Here is a 17,500-nt window from a genome sequence, read left to right as displayed (position 1 = left end):
TTGGTGGTGGTGAAGTAGTAATAGTTTCGGTCACAGCGCTGCACGTCCTTGTCTATTCTATGGAGGTTCAGGGCAACTGTGTCCAGCAGCTCAATCTGTGAAAAGTAACCAGAATGTTGGAACGCTTCAGGTCTCTGGTATGTTCGTCCTGTTTCCGGTTAAATGCCTCGAGTTACCATCAACTCCTTCAGTGTTAAACACAACATGATGAATTACTTAGGATAAAAATAAGAATTAGGAAACGCTTTAACCAACTATAATATCCATAAACAGCGAGGTCTTTCCCACTCTCCAGCCACTTGGGCCAGCTCCTCCGGGGGAGTCCCAAGGCGTTCCCAGGCCAGCAACATACCTGGGTCAGCATGGCCCAGCCCTGATGGGCTCATTGTGTTCACATCTGGATCAATGGCGCCCCCAAGGAGTGGCCAGTGGTGGCCAAGGCCACCCCTAAAAAATTGCTCCCCCCCCCCCCAGGCCTGTGTTAATGAATCATATTAATGTTCATTCAAACCATAAATTGATCTTATTTATTCAATACATAATTGTGAAACAACATAAAAATACAACAATTAATGACAAAAGAAATAATCAGAATAAAAAGATACAAATGTTGCTGCTGCTCACCATTTTTCAAAAAGTTTTTTTCTCCATAGTTTTTTGTGAACACAGCAACAGGTGAATAAAAAAAACTGTTAAAAATACAATTTAAAATTACATTTTAAGTATCTGAAATGTATTTTTCTGAAATGTTTGTGTTTGTAAAATGTAAGTGAAATGTTTTGGATACACACGGTTTTTATAATAAAAAAATAAAATAAAGGAGCAATACAGTACATCGCCACAGGCTGAACTCTCCTAGTTACCACAAGGACCAATTTGGTGTGCCACCCCAAAAAATTCTTTGGCCCCATCTGGCCACCTCTATCAAGATTTTCTGGAGGCACCCTTGATATGGATCTGTGCATTTTCCGTGCTCAGCGGACCATCTTTTTGGGGATCTGCTCTCTGGCAGGCCGCTCATGACCATTGGTGAGAGTTGAAATGTAGATCGACTGGTAAATCGAGATCCTTGCCTTCTGGCTCAGCTCTCTGTTCACCAAAGGCTGCGATTTGACTGGCAGTGAGTGGTTAGCACAATGCTAATATACATAGAAAAACCCATAAGGATGCTAATATTGCCGATTACATTCTTACAAATAACGAATTAGGAACATGCCAAATTATTACATTTGGAGTCTAATAAAAAGTTAAAACTGCCATCAATCAAATAAGTACAGGCAGATATTTTAGTAAAGCTAGAAAACCGTAAGAGACTAACGGAAGTTACGGTGTAACTATGGTTCTGTGAGTTCCTGGATGACTGCCAGTGGCAGCAAACAGAGTGGATGTATCTCCTCGCGCTCTGCGCGGGTCGAGTACTAATGTAAACAAAGTCACGCAGGTGACACGTAGCGCACCTGGTCGCGAGTCTATAAATTGCGCGTCGATAGCTACGTTCGGGTCTCCCGGGATCTTCTCGCCCGAGAAGTTCCGAGTGACCCCTGTGACTGGCAGTCATCCAGGAACTCACAGATCCATAGTTACACCGTAACTTCCGTTCTGTTTCGTTCCCTCCTGACTGCCAGTGGCAGTAAACAGAGTGGATCACTTATGCCAGCAGTGTCACGAGGAACATAAAACTCACCGTCACTCAGGAGGTAGCCACCAGAGGCAGCACCGCCGAAGCGAGCGTGGACCCGTGGCCAACATTGAGGTGGTAGAAGCATGCAAACATGCACGGAGTTGCCCAGGATGCTGCAGCACAGACGTCCGCCAGTTGCACACCTCTCATCGCCGCCCAGGATGTAGCAACACTCCTGGTGGAATGGCACACGATCCCAGGGGGAGCCACTGCACCCACTGCCGCATAAGCCATCGCAATGGCATCCACGACCCAATGCGACAGCCTCTGCTTCGAAAGGGCCCGACCCCTGTTCACTTCTCCGTGACAGACAAACAGCTGGTTCGACTGCCGGACAGTGTTTGGCACAATGTAGAGCTGCAGTGCCCGGACCGGGCACAGCAAATTCACCCCCCGATGTTCCTCCGAATGAAATGGGGGAGGGAAATACGTCCCCAGCTAGATTGCGGCATTCACGTAGCCAGAGGGCAGAACCTTGGGAAGAAAGGCAACGTTGGGCCACAGCGTCACCCCCGACCCATCTGCCGTCCACCGCAGGCAGGCGGGGCTGATGTCCAGTGCGTGCAGCTCACTGACCCATTTAGCCGACGTCACTGCCAAGAGAAAGGCGGTTTTCACAGACACCACTGCCAACGGGGCGGTAGTCATCGGCTCAAAGGGTGGCCCACACAGGGCCTGCAGGACCAGGGGAAGGTCCCAAGCAGGTGCCAGCCTGCACAAGGCAGGACGCAACCTTCTCACGCCCCGCAGAAACTGGTCACCAGACAGTGAGCCCCAATGCTCCTGCCATCCACCAAGAGGTGGTTGGCCGAAATAGCCGCCAGGTGTACCTTAACGGTCAAGGCGGCCCGGCCCTTGTCAAACAGGTGCCGGAGGTACCGCAAAACCTCATGCAGGGAACAAGAACCAGGGTCCACGTCCCTGCCGGAACACCAGGTAGCGCACCGCTGCCAACAGCGAGCGTACATGGCCCTTGTAGACGGAGCCCTGGCACTATCCAGTACCTGCTGGATGGAGGGCTCTAAGCCGACTGGGGGCTGCCTGCCCCCTTCAATGGCCACACCGTGAGCCGACGATGATCTGGGGACGGATGCCAAATCCTGCCCTCCATCTGAGACAGGAGGTCCCGTCTCGCTGGCAACTGCCACGGCTCTCCGTTCAGCAGACTGACAAGCAATGGAAACCAGAGCCTCATGGGCCAGTCTGGTGCCACCAGAAGGACGTCGTGTGACGAGTCCCTCACCAGATAGAGGATTGGTAAGATCAACGGAGAAGGTGGGAAAGCGTACAGCCGAACCAACGGCCAGGCATTGGCGAGGGCGTCCATCCCCAGAGGGGCGTCGGCCTCTGCCAGGGAGAACCACAAGGGGCAATGCGTGCTGCTCCTCGAGGCGAACAGATCCACCTGGGCCTCTCCGAACTGATGCCACACCCTCTGCACCACCTGAGGGTGCAACCTCCATTCCCCCAGGGGAAGACCCCGCCGGGACAGGCAATCCGCCACCGAGTTCCTCCACCCCGGAAGGTGCAGCGCACTGACGGAGGCCAAGCGAGGGTAAGCCCAGGTCAGCAGCATCTGAGCCTCCCTCAACGATCGCAATGACCTGGTGCCCCCCTGATGGTTTATGTGGAACACCACCGAGGTGCTGTCCATTCGGACAAGCACGTGCTTGCCCTGCAGAAAGGGCAAGAAGCGCCTCAGCGCCAAGTAGACGGTCTTCAATTCCAGGACATTGATGTGAAGCCGTGCCTGATGGGAGCTCCACAACCCCTGGACCGACCTGCACATCCAATGCGCCCCCCACCCCCGGGGTGACGCATCCGTCGTAACCTCCCATCTGGCGGGAACTGCGCCAAGCGGGACGCCGAGACTCAGGTAGGTGACATCATCCCAACGATGCAAAAGAGCCTCACAGCTGCTCGTGACCTCCAGCTCGACCCGTCGGTGTCGGCGGGGATCCAGGCGGAAGCCGTTGAACCACATCTGCAAGGGCCGAAGGTGGAGCAGCCCGAGAGGTACCAGTGCAGAAGCCGAGACCAGCATCCCCAACGGTCGTAGCCACACCTGGACCGGGGGTGCCGCCCCAAGGCGAAAGGCCCGGAGCAAAGACCGAATCCGAACTCTCCTCTGCTCGGTCAGCCTCGCCCGCATGGCCACAGAATCTATGGCAATGCCAATAAAATCCACCTGCTGAGTCAGAACCAGAGAACTATTCTGCAGGTTCACCGTCATCCCCAGCGCCTCGATGTGGGCAAGGACCATGGCCGTGGCCAGACCCACTTCGCGACACGACGGAGCGCAGACGAGCCAGTTGTCGAGATAAGGCAGGACCTTCAACCCCGCCTGACACAGGGGGCTCAGGGCTGCCTTCACGCACCACGTGAAAACTCGGGGGGCGAGAGACAGGCCAAATGGCAGAACCAGAAACTGGTACACCCTCCCGAAGAAAGAAAACCGCAGGTACTTCCTGTGCCCCGGATGGATCGGGACATGGAAGTATGCATCCTTGAGATCTATGGTCGTAAACCACTCCCCCGGACAAACCACCTGAAGGACATCGCGAGTCCGAAGCATGCGGAAGGGCAGCACCTTCAGGAACCGATTGAGACCCCTGAGGTCCAGTACCGGCGGCAGGGGCCCGTCCTTCTTCGGCACCAAGAAATACATAGAATAAAAGCCGTCTGCCTGCAAATACGGCGGAATGACCTCTATAGCCCGTTTGTTCAGGAGAACATCTATTTCCTGCATCAGGATGCTGACCCGTGCAGGATCTGTGACCGAAGTCACCCGGACACCCGAAGGGGGTGGGGGCCGACGGCGGAACTGCAACCTGTAGCCCTGGGACATGGTTTAAACCACCCAAGCGTCTCCGCATTGGGCCTCCCAGAGAGCCAGGTGCTGAGATGTAAATCTGTCCGCCGCCAGCCCACAGCCCTCAGGCGGTGCCTCGACTCCTGTTTGGGGCCCTGGGGGGGGGGGGGCGGCGGCCCCTGTCCTGCCCCGAGGATCCCCGGGGCAGTGCCTGACCTGCCCCCGAGCGTCTCCAAGTTCCTGCCGCAGCCGCGGTCTGCTGGGTGACCTGCAAGGGGCGGCCGGACGAAACCGGCGCCGAGGGTCCCATGCCCCTCGTAGCCTGGACTGTGGCACGGGGAGGACCCCTGCCCCACTACGCCCACTCCAGGCCTCTGCGGCCTGTCTGGACTGCCGCCAACATTCCAAAGCCCTCTCAGCTTCAGGCCCAAACAACTGGCCGGGCACCACGGGCAGACCGCGCAGGCTCTGTCGGCAGTCATCCGACACCGGGGCCTGCGCCAACCAGACCTGACGGCGAGCCACTACCAGTGTGCCCAACAACCGACCAAGCACCCTGGACATCAGCCCAAACGCTTGCAGGGCTGCGTCGTTTGTATCGCCCAGTGCCATCCCCGCTGCGCCCGACTGCAGCATCTGGGACTGGGCTAGCAGCAGCACCAACAGCGAATTGCTGGTGCATGCCATCCTTGCCCCGATGTCGTAAGCCCGGCACAGTAAGTTGTTGGTCACCCGGCACAGGAACTGAGCGAGGACTTCGAGGAAAACTGAAGAACGCGATCCAGTCCTGGAGTTGTAAAACAACACATGTGCGTGTGTCGGCTGGGTAATCTGAGCGTGCCACCACTACGGTCAGAACGTCCAGCCCCACTTACCTGTAGCGCTCGCCGGTCGCACCCACCTCCCCTTTCCACAGGGGAAAACCTGCGACCGCCAGTGAGCCCTATCCGAGCTGGCAGCGGCGGTCCGAACGGCGCCGGCCGCACCGACCGCTCTCTGTAACAAATGACAGATAGCAGCGTCAATCCACCGCCCCAGAGGGCTCCTTCGAGCGCTCCGACGACACGGTCCCGGGCAGGAAGATGCCAAGTAGAAACAGTACTCACCTCTAGACCGATAAGATCTGAATCACGGACTTACGGAGCGATTGACCAGCGAAGCACGCCAGGCCAACAGCGAGAAGATCAAAGAGACCCGAACGTAGCTATCGGCGCGTAATTTATAGACTCGCGACCAGGTGCGCTACGTGTCACGTGCTTGACTTTGTTTACATTAGTACTCAACCTGCGCAGAGCGCGAGGAGATACATCCACTCTGTTTACTGCCACTGGCAGTCAGGAGGGAACGAAACAGAACTTCAGTTGGCTAGCAGCTATGAACGTAACGGAACTACGGAAGCTCTGCATGGACAAGACGTTAGAAACTCTAAACACAAAAGACTTCAATAAACGGGACACACTTCTTCTGCTAATACATTTTCACAGTTTATGCTAATACCTATGCTCCTTCAAGGGATGTGCTCCTGACTGCAAAACATTACCTTCAAATACAAAATTTTGTCTTTACTTGTGAGTGTTTGTTTATGTAGACAAATAAACTTGCTGATATGATATGTAGATAAATATGTAGATACACAAACTTGTTTAGACAAGTTACATAGATTTTATTTTTTGCTCCCATTAGTTGAAAAATATGATAACAGCCCCTTGATAAAATAATCATGAATTAAATCACAATTGCAATATTGAAGAAAAAAAAATCGCAATTAGATTATTTTCCAAAATCATTCAGCCCTACTAGAGATGTGAATTCCCATCACTGAGGCCCATTCGATTTGCATCCCAATACATTACCAGTACATTATCGATATGGTGAAACCCACTGCCAATACGAATCATCCCTGCTCAGAAGTTTTTTTGTGATTTTGCAACTATTTTTGGTTCAAGACATTTCATGATGTGATTTGAAACGATTCAACACATAAAGAATTTACAAGCCCACGTGTGGTTGTTAAACTCCCTCACCATTATTTATCCCTCTCTCTTTCTCTGTGAAAGATGTAACTTTGATTAATCAATAAGATCAACATCAAAAGAAAATGCACTTTATCATTGATATTCATATATTATACATATTTGTAATGCTTTAATACTTTGTTGAAATAATTGTTAAAAAAGAACCATCATTGTGATTCTCTGCAAAATGCAAAACATTTTCAACCATGAGGTTTAAATAGTCACTCTAGACAGGAAAATAACCAATAGAATCATAAAATTATTAGGACTTATTATTAAACTGTAAAAGTCTGAAAACATGTCTAAATACTGATCCATATGAGGCTATTGCAATTGCTGTTGTAGCCTAATGTTACCGTTCCTTTAAGAGGAAAGTGAATGCAAATGCTGGAGAAGCAGGGAGATGCAGGTTTTGGGCAAAATGCCATTCTGTGTGGTTATTTTTTAGCTCTGCACAAATGTTACAATATTAAGGGATTATTTAAAATTACCTCGCTCAAAGCTTCTGGTGTGCAGATCATTTAAAATGCTCTGAAAATTGCACTGCTGCTGAGGTCAGAGACTGTATCACGAACTCCAAATGTGCAAATTATCAACAGTCTGCAGTTTGTGGTTCTCAGGAAGCTTATTTTTATTTGGAAAATTAAGAAAGGAAGCTCATTTTTTAATATGGTTTGTTTTTCTAACTGCAGCTGCACACCACCTGACTTCCTGAATGGCAAACGCTAAGATACTTATGATGCGTTCCATGGGCCTTGCAAAAATGAGTGCATAGCAGGTAAACTATGAAGTAATTGATGGGATTTACCAACAAAGAGACATGCATGTAAAGATGCATTGTGAGATAGCCGTCAGCTATATCTACTGCCCACTGGAGCTACAGCTGCAGTCACTTTGCTAAGGCCATAAACAAACCACCGGTTCAGATCGGTGAATCTCTCCATCCCTACTGCTGATGCAGCACCAATCCACCTATCAGTGTCCTGCTCCATCTTTCCCTCATTTGTGAACAAGACCCTGAGATCCTTCACTTGAGGCAGGACCTCGTCCCTGTCCCGGAGAAGGCATTCTACCCTTTTCTGACTCAAGACCATAGTCTTAAAGTTAGAGGAGCTGATTCTCATCCCAGCTGCTTCACACTCAGCTGCGAACCGCTCCAGCAAAATCTGGAGATCATGTTCTGATGAAGCCAACAGGACCACACCATCTGCAAAAAGCAGAGACCTGATCCACAGTCCACCAAAATGGATCCCCTCAACACCTTGGATGCGCCTTGAAATCCTGTCCATTAAAGTTATGAACAGAATCGGTGACAAAGGGCAGCCTTGGCGGAGTCCAACTCTCATCAGAAACAAGTCCGACTTACTGCCAGCAATGCAGACCAAACTCTGACACCGGTCATACAGGGACCTAACAGCCTGTATCAGAGGGTGTAGTCCCCCATACTCCCAGAGTACCCCCCCACAGGGCTCCCTGAGGGACGCAATCGAACGCCTTCTCCAAATCTGCAAAGTACATGTTGATTAGTTGGGCGGACTCCCACGTACCCTCCAGGACCCCCTATGGGTACATTCAACTCTAATCATAACAAATAATAATATGAGTTAGTGATGGTGTGTTTACAGACCTGAAAAAGTGTCAGAACTTCTATTACTATTGCGTAATGGGTGTGTTCAGGACAAAAATAAAAAGCAAAGTGATTTTAGGGTTTCTGATTGGACAACCTGATGAATACTGGCTGACCCCTGTCAGCAGCTGATTTCTGGTTGTTGTCTGTTAGTGAAATATCTGCTAAACCACTTGAGTTCCTGGGACTTTTTGTGACTGGATGTAGAACTGATTCAATGTTGGAGTCAACCCTATCAAAGATGGCCGCCACAGCTAATCGTACCTAGGAACTGGTGTGGTGACACAAATGGAGCAATGAGAGGGTTTTTCCTCTTTAGTCTAATTAGATAAAAGGATCGATCACACGCACCGTGTAGGAGGAGAGAGATACCGGTGTCCCATCTGCAGCAACTCCACTGGTCACCAATTTGTCTAGCTGACAGCACAGCCTGTCCTCAGTCAAAGAGTCCTGACGTCCCACCACTGGAGTCCTGTTCTCCTCCCTGCCACCTCCTTCCTCCTCGGTGCTCTGACAATCATCTATGCTGGACAAGATCTGGGAATGAGCAGAGGTCACGGAGTAGTTTCTGGAGGAAGGGAGACCTGAGTCAGGGGAGTCAAACTCCACTAGAGGACGCTCTTCTGGGGGCAGAGCGGCCTGAGGAAGCAGAGTGGTCATGGTGGGGGTGCTGTCTTCTCTGCTGGGGGTCTCCTGACTTCCTGCATCTGGCTCGTCCACAGACATGAACACCTGAAGGAGGAGGGACATTAGAGAGGGAGGAACGGCTTGAGTAAAGATGGGAGAACCTAGACATTTGAGTTGGGTTGTGATCATTTCTCACTCACAATGTTATGAATAAACACTATTACAGTTAAAAGGACCCAGATCTTTTTCTGATTGCTGATAATGAACTCACTTGTATGTCCACCCATCAGACCCAGGGAAACTGAAGCTTTATTTACAAAGATTTATTCAGCATATAATTAAAAATAATAAAATGTTGTATTTTAATGGGTTTCTGAGTTGGTAAATAAATGACAACAATAAACTATTTACTGTGATTTTTAAACGAGAAACATGACATTATTATAGTCTGCAAGAACTTTCACTGAACCCATCACCTCATTGCTGAGAGTGGAGTCTCTGTGCACAAGTCGCAAGACGTGGCTGTCGATGCTGCTGCCTGACGACAACTTAGCAAAGATGGCTGACTGCATCTCCTTCTCCCTCTGCTTGACGATGATCTCACAGGCCTTCCACTCCCGCATCACCTGCTGGTAGCGCTCGCTGATCTTCACGTCAATCTTCATCAGGAGAAAAAGACAAATCCTGGTGTGAGCTCTAAACCAAGACTGAAGTGAAGTGTGTGTGTGTGTGTGTGTGTGTGTGTGTGTGTGTGCGCTCTACCTGGCTCATGTCCTTTTTGTTCATGCCAAACTTGTAGTGTCCTAGTAAAAAAGGCCAAACTTCCTTCCTGATGTCATGCTCTACTCCTCCATAATAAACCAGCCTGAGCAGCTCAAGCTCCTTGTAGTTCTACACGCACACGCACACACACACGCACACACACACACACACACACACACACACACACACACACACACACACACACACACACACACACACACACACACACACACACACACACAAGATGAAAGATGACATGAGCTCACGTGGAACAGGAAGTGCATCAATAATTGAAGGAGCTTCAAGTCAGAAGAAGAGAGAAGATAAAGGATGCAGAAATGAAGAGTGTGAATTAGTAATGATGGCTTTGTTAGGATGGTGAAGGATTACAGCAGCTGCCTTTAGTAGGCACTGAACTCTGTAATGAGACTTCAGTTTGCTAAAACTTATTAAATCTTCAGCTGGAGGAGGGAGGACAGGGTGGCGCTTGGAGGAGCACTGATTCCTGTGTCTGAGAGAATAAAAACACACCAGACCGGGAGGTGATTGAAGCTCGGTTCTAAAGTTAGAGCAGGTTCTAGTTATGTAACAGGATTCACAGAGTGGGACTTAGTTTCTAAACAGGAAAAAGAAGAAATAAAAGGTTGTGAACATGAAAGAGGACTCTCTCAGCAGCCTTTTACAGACAGATGGACCACTAAAGTTCACCTCCAAGCGGATTGCTAGGTTCTTACACTTTCATTTATTTTTATGTATGTTCCAGCAAATGATCATGTGGAAAATGATCCACCTTAAAACGTTTAAAATCAGTGTGAAATTAAGCTTTATTCAAAAACAAAAGATTCCCCCTGCAGATCAACAACTGCTTCAGTAAGACTCATTTATTTCTCCTCTTTAGGTGGAAGTACACCAGAAGCACCGCAGCTCAACAAATTAGAGCATCAAGTAGAATTCCAACACACACCAATAGCATCACCCTGCAGGGCTCATGTTCACTTAAGCTTTGCTCAACCATAAGAAAAAGGGGATGCTTCCTTCATATGTGTGCTCTTACCATGTTCTCCAGTCACATGGAGGGAACATGGAAGGAACGCTGCTCTAAAAGCAGAGAAGAGCTGCTACGGGAGCCCGGACAACCACACAGGAAGTTAGTGGGAATAAAAATGGGTTTTAGACAGTTTTGATGTTTTGAAATAGAAAGCTATGAAGTGTGTGTGTGTGTGTGTGTGTGTGTGTGTGTGTGTGTGTGTACTTGTCTTTATATGCATAAGTGGACACTTATTAACATTTAACCAGTAGCGTGTGGACATTTCCACATTGTGGGGGCATTGGGCTGGTCCACACGATGACAAAATACCCTTAAACATGGTTTTAGAGATATGGTGTGAATTCACTTTTGGTTTAGGTTAGGAATAAAACAGCATTGGTTATGGTTAGGGTTAGGGCATGGGTTAGGGATAGTGGTGTCACTAAAATCAATGGAAGTAAATGGAGGTTGCACATAAGGATACAGAGACTAGTATATGTGTGTGCGTGTGTGGGTTAGGGTTATCTTTGTGTTTTGTGTGTGTGTGGGTGGGTGTGTGTGTCTGCTGCATGTGTCTGCTGCATTTCTTGTTAAAATATGCTGGATCTTGGTTTGGGAAAGAAACTAGAGACTTTACTTGAGTAAGAGTAGAGATACTTCATAATAATAGTAGTCAAGTAAACTTAAAGAGTACAATGCGGTAAAAAACTCTTAGAGGTATATTTTTTAGAAAAGTTACAGAAGTTTATGTAACTAGTTACTACCCACCTCTGATACCAACCCACATCACACACACACACACACACATATGCAAGACCAGGTACTCGATGCCCGTTTCCAACGGCAACACCGTACACACAGACACATCCCTCCTGTTCAGTCTCACTCATCTAATGATCATAACTCAACAGGTCTACACACACCTTGCAGTCTTTCTGGTATTTGCTCCAGACCTCTTTGCTGAGGCCTCCTGATGCCTCACAGGGTTTGTCTGGAGGTACAATGTTGTGGTTTACCAGAGCTGACAGGTGTGTCCGCACGGTGGACAGGTGTCGGCAGTATGCGAGCCCTGATGGACAGGTGAGACACAGACAGCAGTAACATCAGGACGAGTGAACTTTACTTCTAAATGTCCAAAATAGCATAATATTTAGGCTCAAGTAAAACAGTAGAGTGAAGTAAAATTAATATAAAATGTGTGTCTGAGGATGTCTTTAATAAGACACTTGATGTTTGTCTTTCAGATGAACAAAACTTCTCTTTTAGTGCCATAATCAGAATTTAAAGCAGCTCATATCTGATTTTATTAGCAGAAAAAAGAATCAGCCTGTTGCATGGATGACTTGTTAAGGCGGATGTTTTAAATCACCAAACCTAGCTGCTCCTCTATGAATTTGTTTAGCAGATTCCTTTGACTGATTAAAAAAAATCAATAGTACTCTTGTCTGTAATTCAGCAGTGAAATAAAACAGGACATAATGAGCAGGTGGAACGTTAAGCTCCTAAACACCCGGTAGGACTGATAATAATCTTTATTTGTTTACGTGATACGTAAAACTTTCGGTTTGGTTCTCAAAGTTTAATGTTTAACCTGAAACAAAAAGAACTGAATTTAAATGGCCTGTGCTGTTTTGCAGAAACCGGATCATCTTCAGAGGCTAGATGAAGCCTGATAAGTTTAAACTTTAACCAGTAACATTAACAATCCTGAGAAGAAGGAAAGTGTTCGTACATCCGTAGAAAGCTCTGGAGACAATCTGCCTCTTCATGTTCTGACAGAGCATCTTAAGTGGAACTCTAGGGAAAAACAAGGAGAAGATACCACACACAAAAACTTTGACTCTGCTGCTCTAGAGAAATACGGTTCCTCGGCAGAACATTATGAACATGTTTAAAGCTTCAGAGCATACGTGTGGATGTCAGACTGCTGATGGATGCAGGTGCATCCGGCCATGTGGTCGAACGACGTGATGCTACCAGCCGTTGTGCAGGACTGGCACAGGGACTCATGAGTGGTTACTTCAGCCTGTTGCCACGACGACGGGCTGCCTCCAAAACCTTGCATCTCCATCATCTCCCCATGGTCTAAGCCAGAGGGATGAAAGTAAGAAGATAGAAAGATGTCTGAGATAAAATGGATGCTCCTGTTTCTCTGCATTAGACATTAAATCCGCATTACTCTGACTCCTTCTAGGCCTTACATATTATGACCTCGGCCCCTCAGCTCAACCATTAATACGTCTGTCATTCATTGAAGATCACTACAACAGTAAGAGATGAGCAGATGAATGATAGCGTTACAATCATGTGAGAGCTGAGATCAGGAGCGGAGAGGAAACCAAAAATGGAAGGGTGGGAAGCAGGAGCGGTGCAGAGGGGGGACAAGCAGAGGGGATGCTGGTTCCATGCTGGTTAACAGCAGCTCACTCAGAGAAGAAGCAGAGGAGAGGTGGAAGAGCTCACAGCAGGATGAGGAGGAAGGCAGGAACAAGGCTCATAGTCAATTCATGCAGGATGCAAAAAGCCAGATAGAAGACAAGAGACAAAACAAAATTTTCATCTCAGAAGGAATCAGACAAATAGACAAGAGTAAAAGGACACACAGGGGGAAAATCAGAAAAACGTCAAATAAATGCTCTTCACCTTAATTCTTCAGGTTGGAGCTGATGACCAGTCATTAATATGAAGATGCACCTTGGTTTTTCAATACCCCCCCCCCCCCCCCCCCCCCCCCCACGAATAACAGCAAATAAAACAAACCAACATCTGGCCTCCTTCCTCCACTTTAACACTAGAAGTGATCTACAGCTGTTGAAGGGCTCAGACCCCCCCCCCCCCCCAACACAAGGACCCCACATCTCTACTACTGCGGAACCCCACAGGACCTTAATGAGAGGGGCAGAGGAGGGATGGGGAGAGGGTGAGGTGGCGAGGTTAGTGAAGAATTACAGTGAACAGCATTGCAGCAAACAGCTCTCCAAACAGAGGAGAGACAACTAAGAGAGAAACAAACCAAAGGGGAGAGAGAGCGAGAAAGTTTTCATCACAAAAATTCACAGAAACACAAAACCAGTCTGCACAAAAAAGAACCAAAACGATGAACTGGGTGCACACGCTCCATGCAAAAACTGTCAAGCATGTTGCCAGTGAGAAATGAAACAACTCAAATAAGATAAACAGTTTAGTCAAACTAAAAAGAAAATAAAACTAAAAGTTTAAAAAAAAAACCACTTTGTCGCTGTGTAAACCCAACAGTGATGAGTCATGCTCCAAAAGTCTGATAACTGAAATCTGATAATCGGACCACAGTCAGGACTGCACATCTGAGAATCCACATTAGGGCTTGAACATCTCTGACAGGAAGTTCTGGACAGTGTGTTATATCAGGTCCTGGACCAGTGTTACATCAGGACCTAAATGTGTGTTGTATCAGGACCTGGATCAGTGTTACATCAGGACCTGGATCAGTGTTACATCAGGACCTGGATCAGTGTTACATCAGGACGAGGATCAGTGTTACACCAGGACCTGGATGAGTGTTACACCAGGACCTGGATCAGTGTTACATCAGGACCTGGATCAGTGTTACATCAGGACCTGGATCAGTGTTACATCAGGACCTGGATCAGTGTTACATCAGGACCTGGATCAGTGTTACATCAGGGCACTGGATCAGTGTTACATCAGGACCTGGATGAGTGTTACATCAGGACCTGGATGAGTGTTACATCAGGACCTGGATCAGTGTTACATCAGGACCTGGATCAGTGTTACATCAGGACCTGGATCAGTGTTACATCAGGACCTGGATCATTGTTACATCAGGACCTGGATCAGTGTTACATCAGGACCAGGATCAGTGTTACATCAGGACCAGGATCATTGTTACATCAGGACCAGGATCATTGTTACATCAGGACCAGGATCAGTGTTACATCAGGACCTGGATCAGTGTTACATCAGGACCTGGATCAGTGTTACATCAGGACCTGGATCAGTGTTACATCAGGACCTGGATCAGTGTTACATCAGGACCTGGATCAGTGTTACATCAGGACCTGGATCAGTGTTACATCAGGACCTGGATCAGTGTTACATCAGGGCATTGGATCAGTGTTACATCAGGACCTGGATGAGTGTTACATCAGGACCTGGATGAGTGTTACATCAGGACCTGGATGAGTGTTACATCAGGACCTGGATGAGTGTCACATCAGGACCTGGATCAGTGTTACATCAGGACCTGGATCATTGTTACATCAGGACCTGGATCAGTGTTACATCAGGACCAGGATCATTGTTACATCAGGACCTGAATCAGTGTTACATCAGGACCTGGATCAGTGTTACATCAGGACCTGGATCAGTGTTACATCAGGACCTGGATCAGTGTTACATCAGGACCTGGATCAGTGTTACATCAGGACCTGGATCAGTGTTACATCAGGACCTGGATCAGTGTTACATCAGGACCTGGATCAGTGTTACATCAGGACCTGGATCAGTGTTACATATGGACCTGGATCAGTGTTACATAAGGACCTGGATCAGTGTTACATCAGGACCAGGATCATTGTTACATCAGGACCTGAATCAGTGTTACATCAGGACCTGGATCATTGTTACATCAGGACCTGGATCAGTGTTACATCAGGACCTGGATCATTGTTACATCAGGACCTGGATCAGTGTTACATCAGGACCTGGATCATTGTTACATCAGGACCTGGATCAGTGTTACATCAGGACCTGGATGAGTGTTACATCAGGACCTGGATCAGTGTTACATCAGGACCTGGATCAGTGTTACATCAGGACCTGGATCAGTGTTACATCAGGTCCTGGATCAGTGTTACATCAGGACCTGGATCAGTGCTACATCAGGACCTGGATCAGTGTTACATCAGGACCTGGATGAGTGTTACATCAGGACCTGGATGAGTGTTACATCAGGACCTGGATGAGTGTTACATCAGGACCTGGATCAGTGTTACATCAGGACCTGGATGAGTGTCACATCAGGACCTGGATCAGTGTTACATCAGGACCTGGATCATTGTTACATCAGGACCTGGATCAGTGTTACATCAGGACCAGGATCATTGTTACATCAGGACCTGAATCAGTGTTACATCACGACCTGGATCAGTGTTACATCAGGACCTGGATCAGTGTTACATCAGGACCTGGATCAGTGTTACATCAGGACCTGGATCATTGTTACATCAGGACCTGGATCAGTGTTACATCAGGACCTGGATCAGTGTTACATCAGGACCTGGATCAGTGTTACATATGGACCTGGATCAGTGTTACATAAGGACCTGGATCAGTGTTACATCAGGACCTGGATCAGTGTTACATCAGGACCTGGATCATTGTTACATCAGGACCTGGATCAGTGTTACATCAGGACCCGGATCAGTGTTACATCAGGACCTGGATCAGTGTTACATCAGGACCTGGATCAGTGTTACATCAGGACCTGGATCAGTGTTACATCAGGACCTGGATCAGTGTTACATCAGGACCTGGATCAGTATTACATCAGGACCTGGATCAGTATTACATCAGGACCTGGATGTGTGTTATATCAATCAATGTAAAACCAGGTCTTGGATCAATGTTATATCAGGACCTGGATCAGTCTTACATCAGTGCCTGGATTATTGTTATATCAGCACCTGGATCAGTGTTACATCAGGACCTGGATCAGTGTTACATCAGGACCTGGATGTGTGTAACATCATGACTGGATGTGCATTACACCAGGACCTGGATCAGTCTTACATCAGGCCCTGGATCAGTGTAAAACCAGGTCTTGGATCAATGTTATATCAGGTCCTAGATCAGTGTTGCATCAGGACCTGGATTATTGTTACATCAGGTCCTGTATATGTGTAATATCAAGATCTGGACCGGTGTTAAACCTTTCATTTTTCAAACCAACAGTTACAACAGCAGTTTGGGAGGGAAAGGGGAAAAGTGTCTCTGCAAATGAGAAACTACATTCTATTGAAGAAGAAATTTGATTCAAGAAATATTAAAATAAATTAGAGGTTCATTATTCTGAGAAATTATTGTAAACAGTTTGTAATTTTAAGTATCAATTACATGACTGAACAAGAAAAAAGCTCAGCGTGCACCATTTAAGCTCAAAACCAGTTATTATCAGGGAGGCGAAAAGAGTGTCTGACTACTAGCTAGGCAACAGAAACAGCAGGAAATCTAACCACATCCCATAATTTATGAAAAACAGTAGGATATTTACTTCAGTGGAGGGGGTAATACAATTTCTGAAGAATAAAACATCCCTTACATCTATTGGAATCATAGAAACATTCTCCATGTCTTCAGACACAAGATAAGAGAAGCTGGATGTTCCCATTGCAGAAGAGCAGATTAGAGACACTGAGTCATCCAAGGAAACTGGGAAGTCACCCAGTCTGGATGGAGCAGGCAGGAATGTGTTTTTCTCCACAGTGACACAGAAGACTTTAGGATATCTTGGGACTGTTTTTTTGTACAATGCCAGTGGGACCGTATGTACTTCATTTTTCTGTCAGCTATAATTGTTATCACCATTATTGCTATGTTCTGATTTTTAAGAGGTTCTGTACGGAAATGAGTCATTACTACTGGTTCTCCATCTGTAAATAACCTCCACACTGTTGAATCTGTAAACGGGTCCCTGGCCTGCTGAATGAATCACTAGTTAATGTGTTTTTAAAAGACCTGGTTGGTTATGGAATGACTACACAACAGGTTCAGACTAAGCTTAAAACATTTTTATTTGATAGGGCCTATGGTTAAAATCTGATGTTAGCCTAGATCTGGACAAGTGGGGGGAGTAGAGGGAGGTGGAGTGTACATTCGGTAAAGACGGCTCTCCCTTGCCCTGCCTCCAACATGCCTCCATCCAAAAGGCTAGGTTATCTAGAGTTATCTC

General features: G+C 47.4%; 1 protein-coding gene across 3 annotated transcripts in view; it reads right to left on the bottom strand.

The window, feature by feature from the left end:
• sgsm2 (small G protein signaling modulator 2) overlaps positions 1–17,500 on the bottom strand; it is an 85,378-nt gene that overhangs the window by 7,410 nt on the left and 60,468 nt on the right. For all 3 annotated transcript variants that reach the window (XM_070543403.1, XM_070543404.1, XM_070543405.1), the window contains 7 exons: positions 12,462–12,636; positions 12,284–12,348; positions 11,475–11,620; positions 9,525–9,653; positions 9,239–9,421; positions 8,487–8,867; positions 1–95 (listed from right to left, as the gene is read on the bottom strand). The exon at positions 1–95 is cut by the window's left edge and continues 30 nt beyond it. In XM_070543403.1, coding sequence (XP_070399504.1) covers positions 1–95; positions 8,487–8,867; positions 9,239–9,421; positions 9,525–9,653; positions 11,475–11,620; positions 12,284–12,348; positions 12,462–12,636 — 1,174 coding nt within the window. The remainder of the gene's footprint in view (positions 96–8,486; positions 8,868–9,238; positions 9,422–9,524; positions 9,654–11,474; positions 11,621–12,283; positions 12,349–12,461; positions 12,637–17,500) is intronic.

Source organism: Nothobranchius furzeri, chromosome 13, assembly GCF_043380555.1.
Source record: "Nothobranchius furzeri strain GRZ-AD chromosome 13, NfurGRZ-RIMD1, whole genome shotgun sequence".
NCBI classification, from domain to species: Eukaryota; Metazoa; Chordata; class Actinopteri; order Cyprinodontiformes; family Nothobranchiidae; genus Nothobranchius; species Nothobranchius furzeri.
This window is presented reverse-complemented; position numbering and strand designations above follow the sequence as displayed.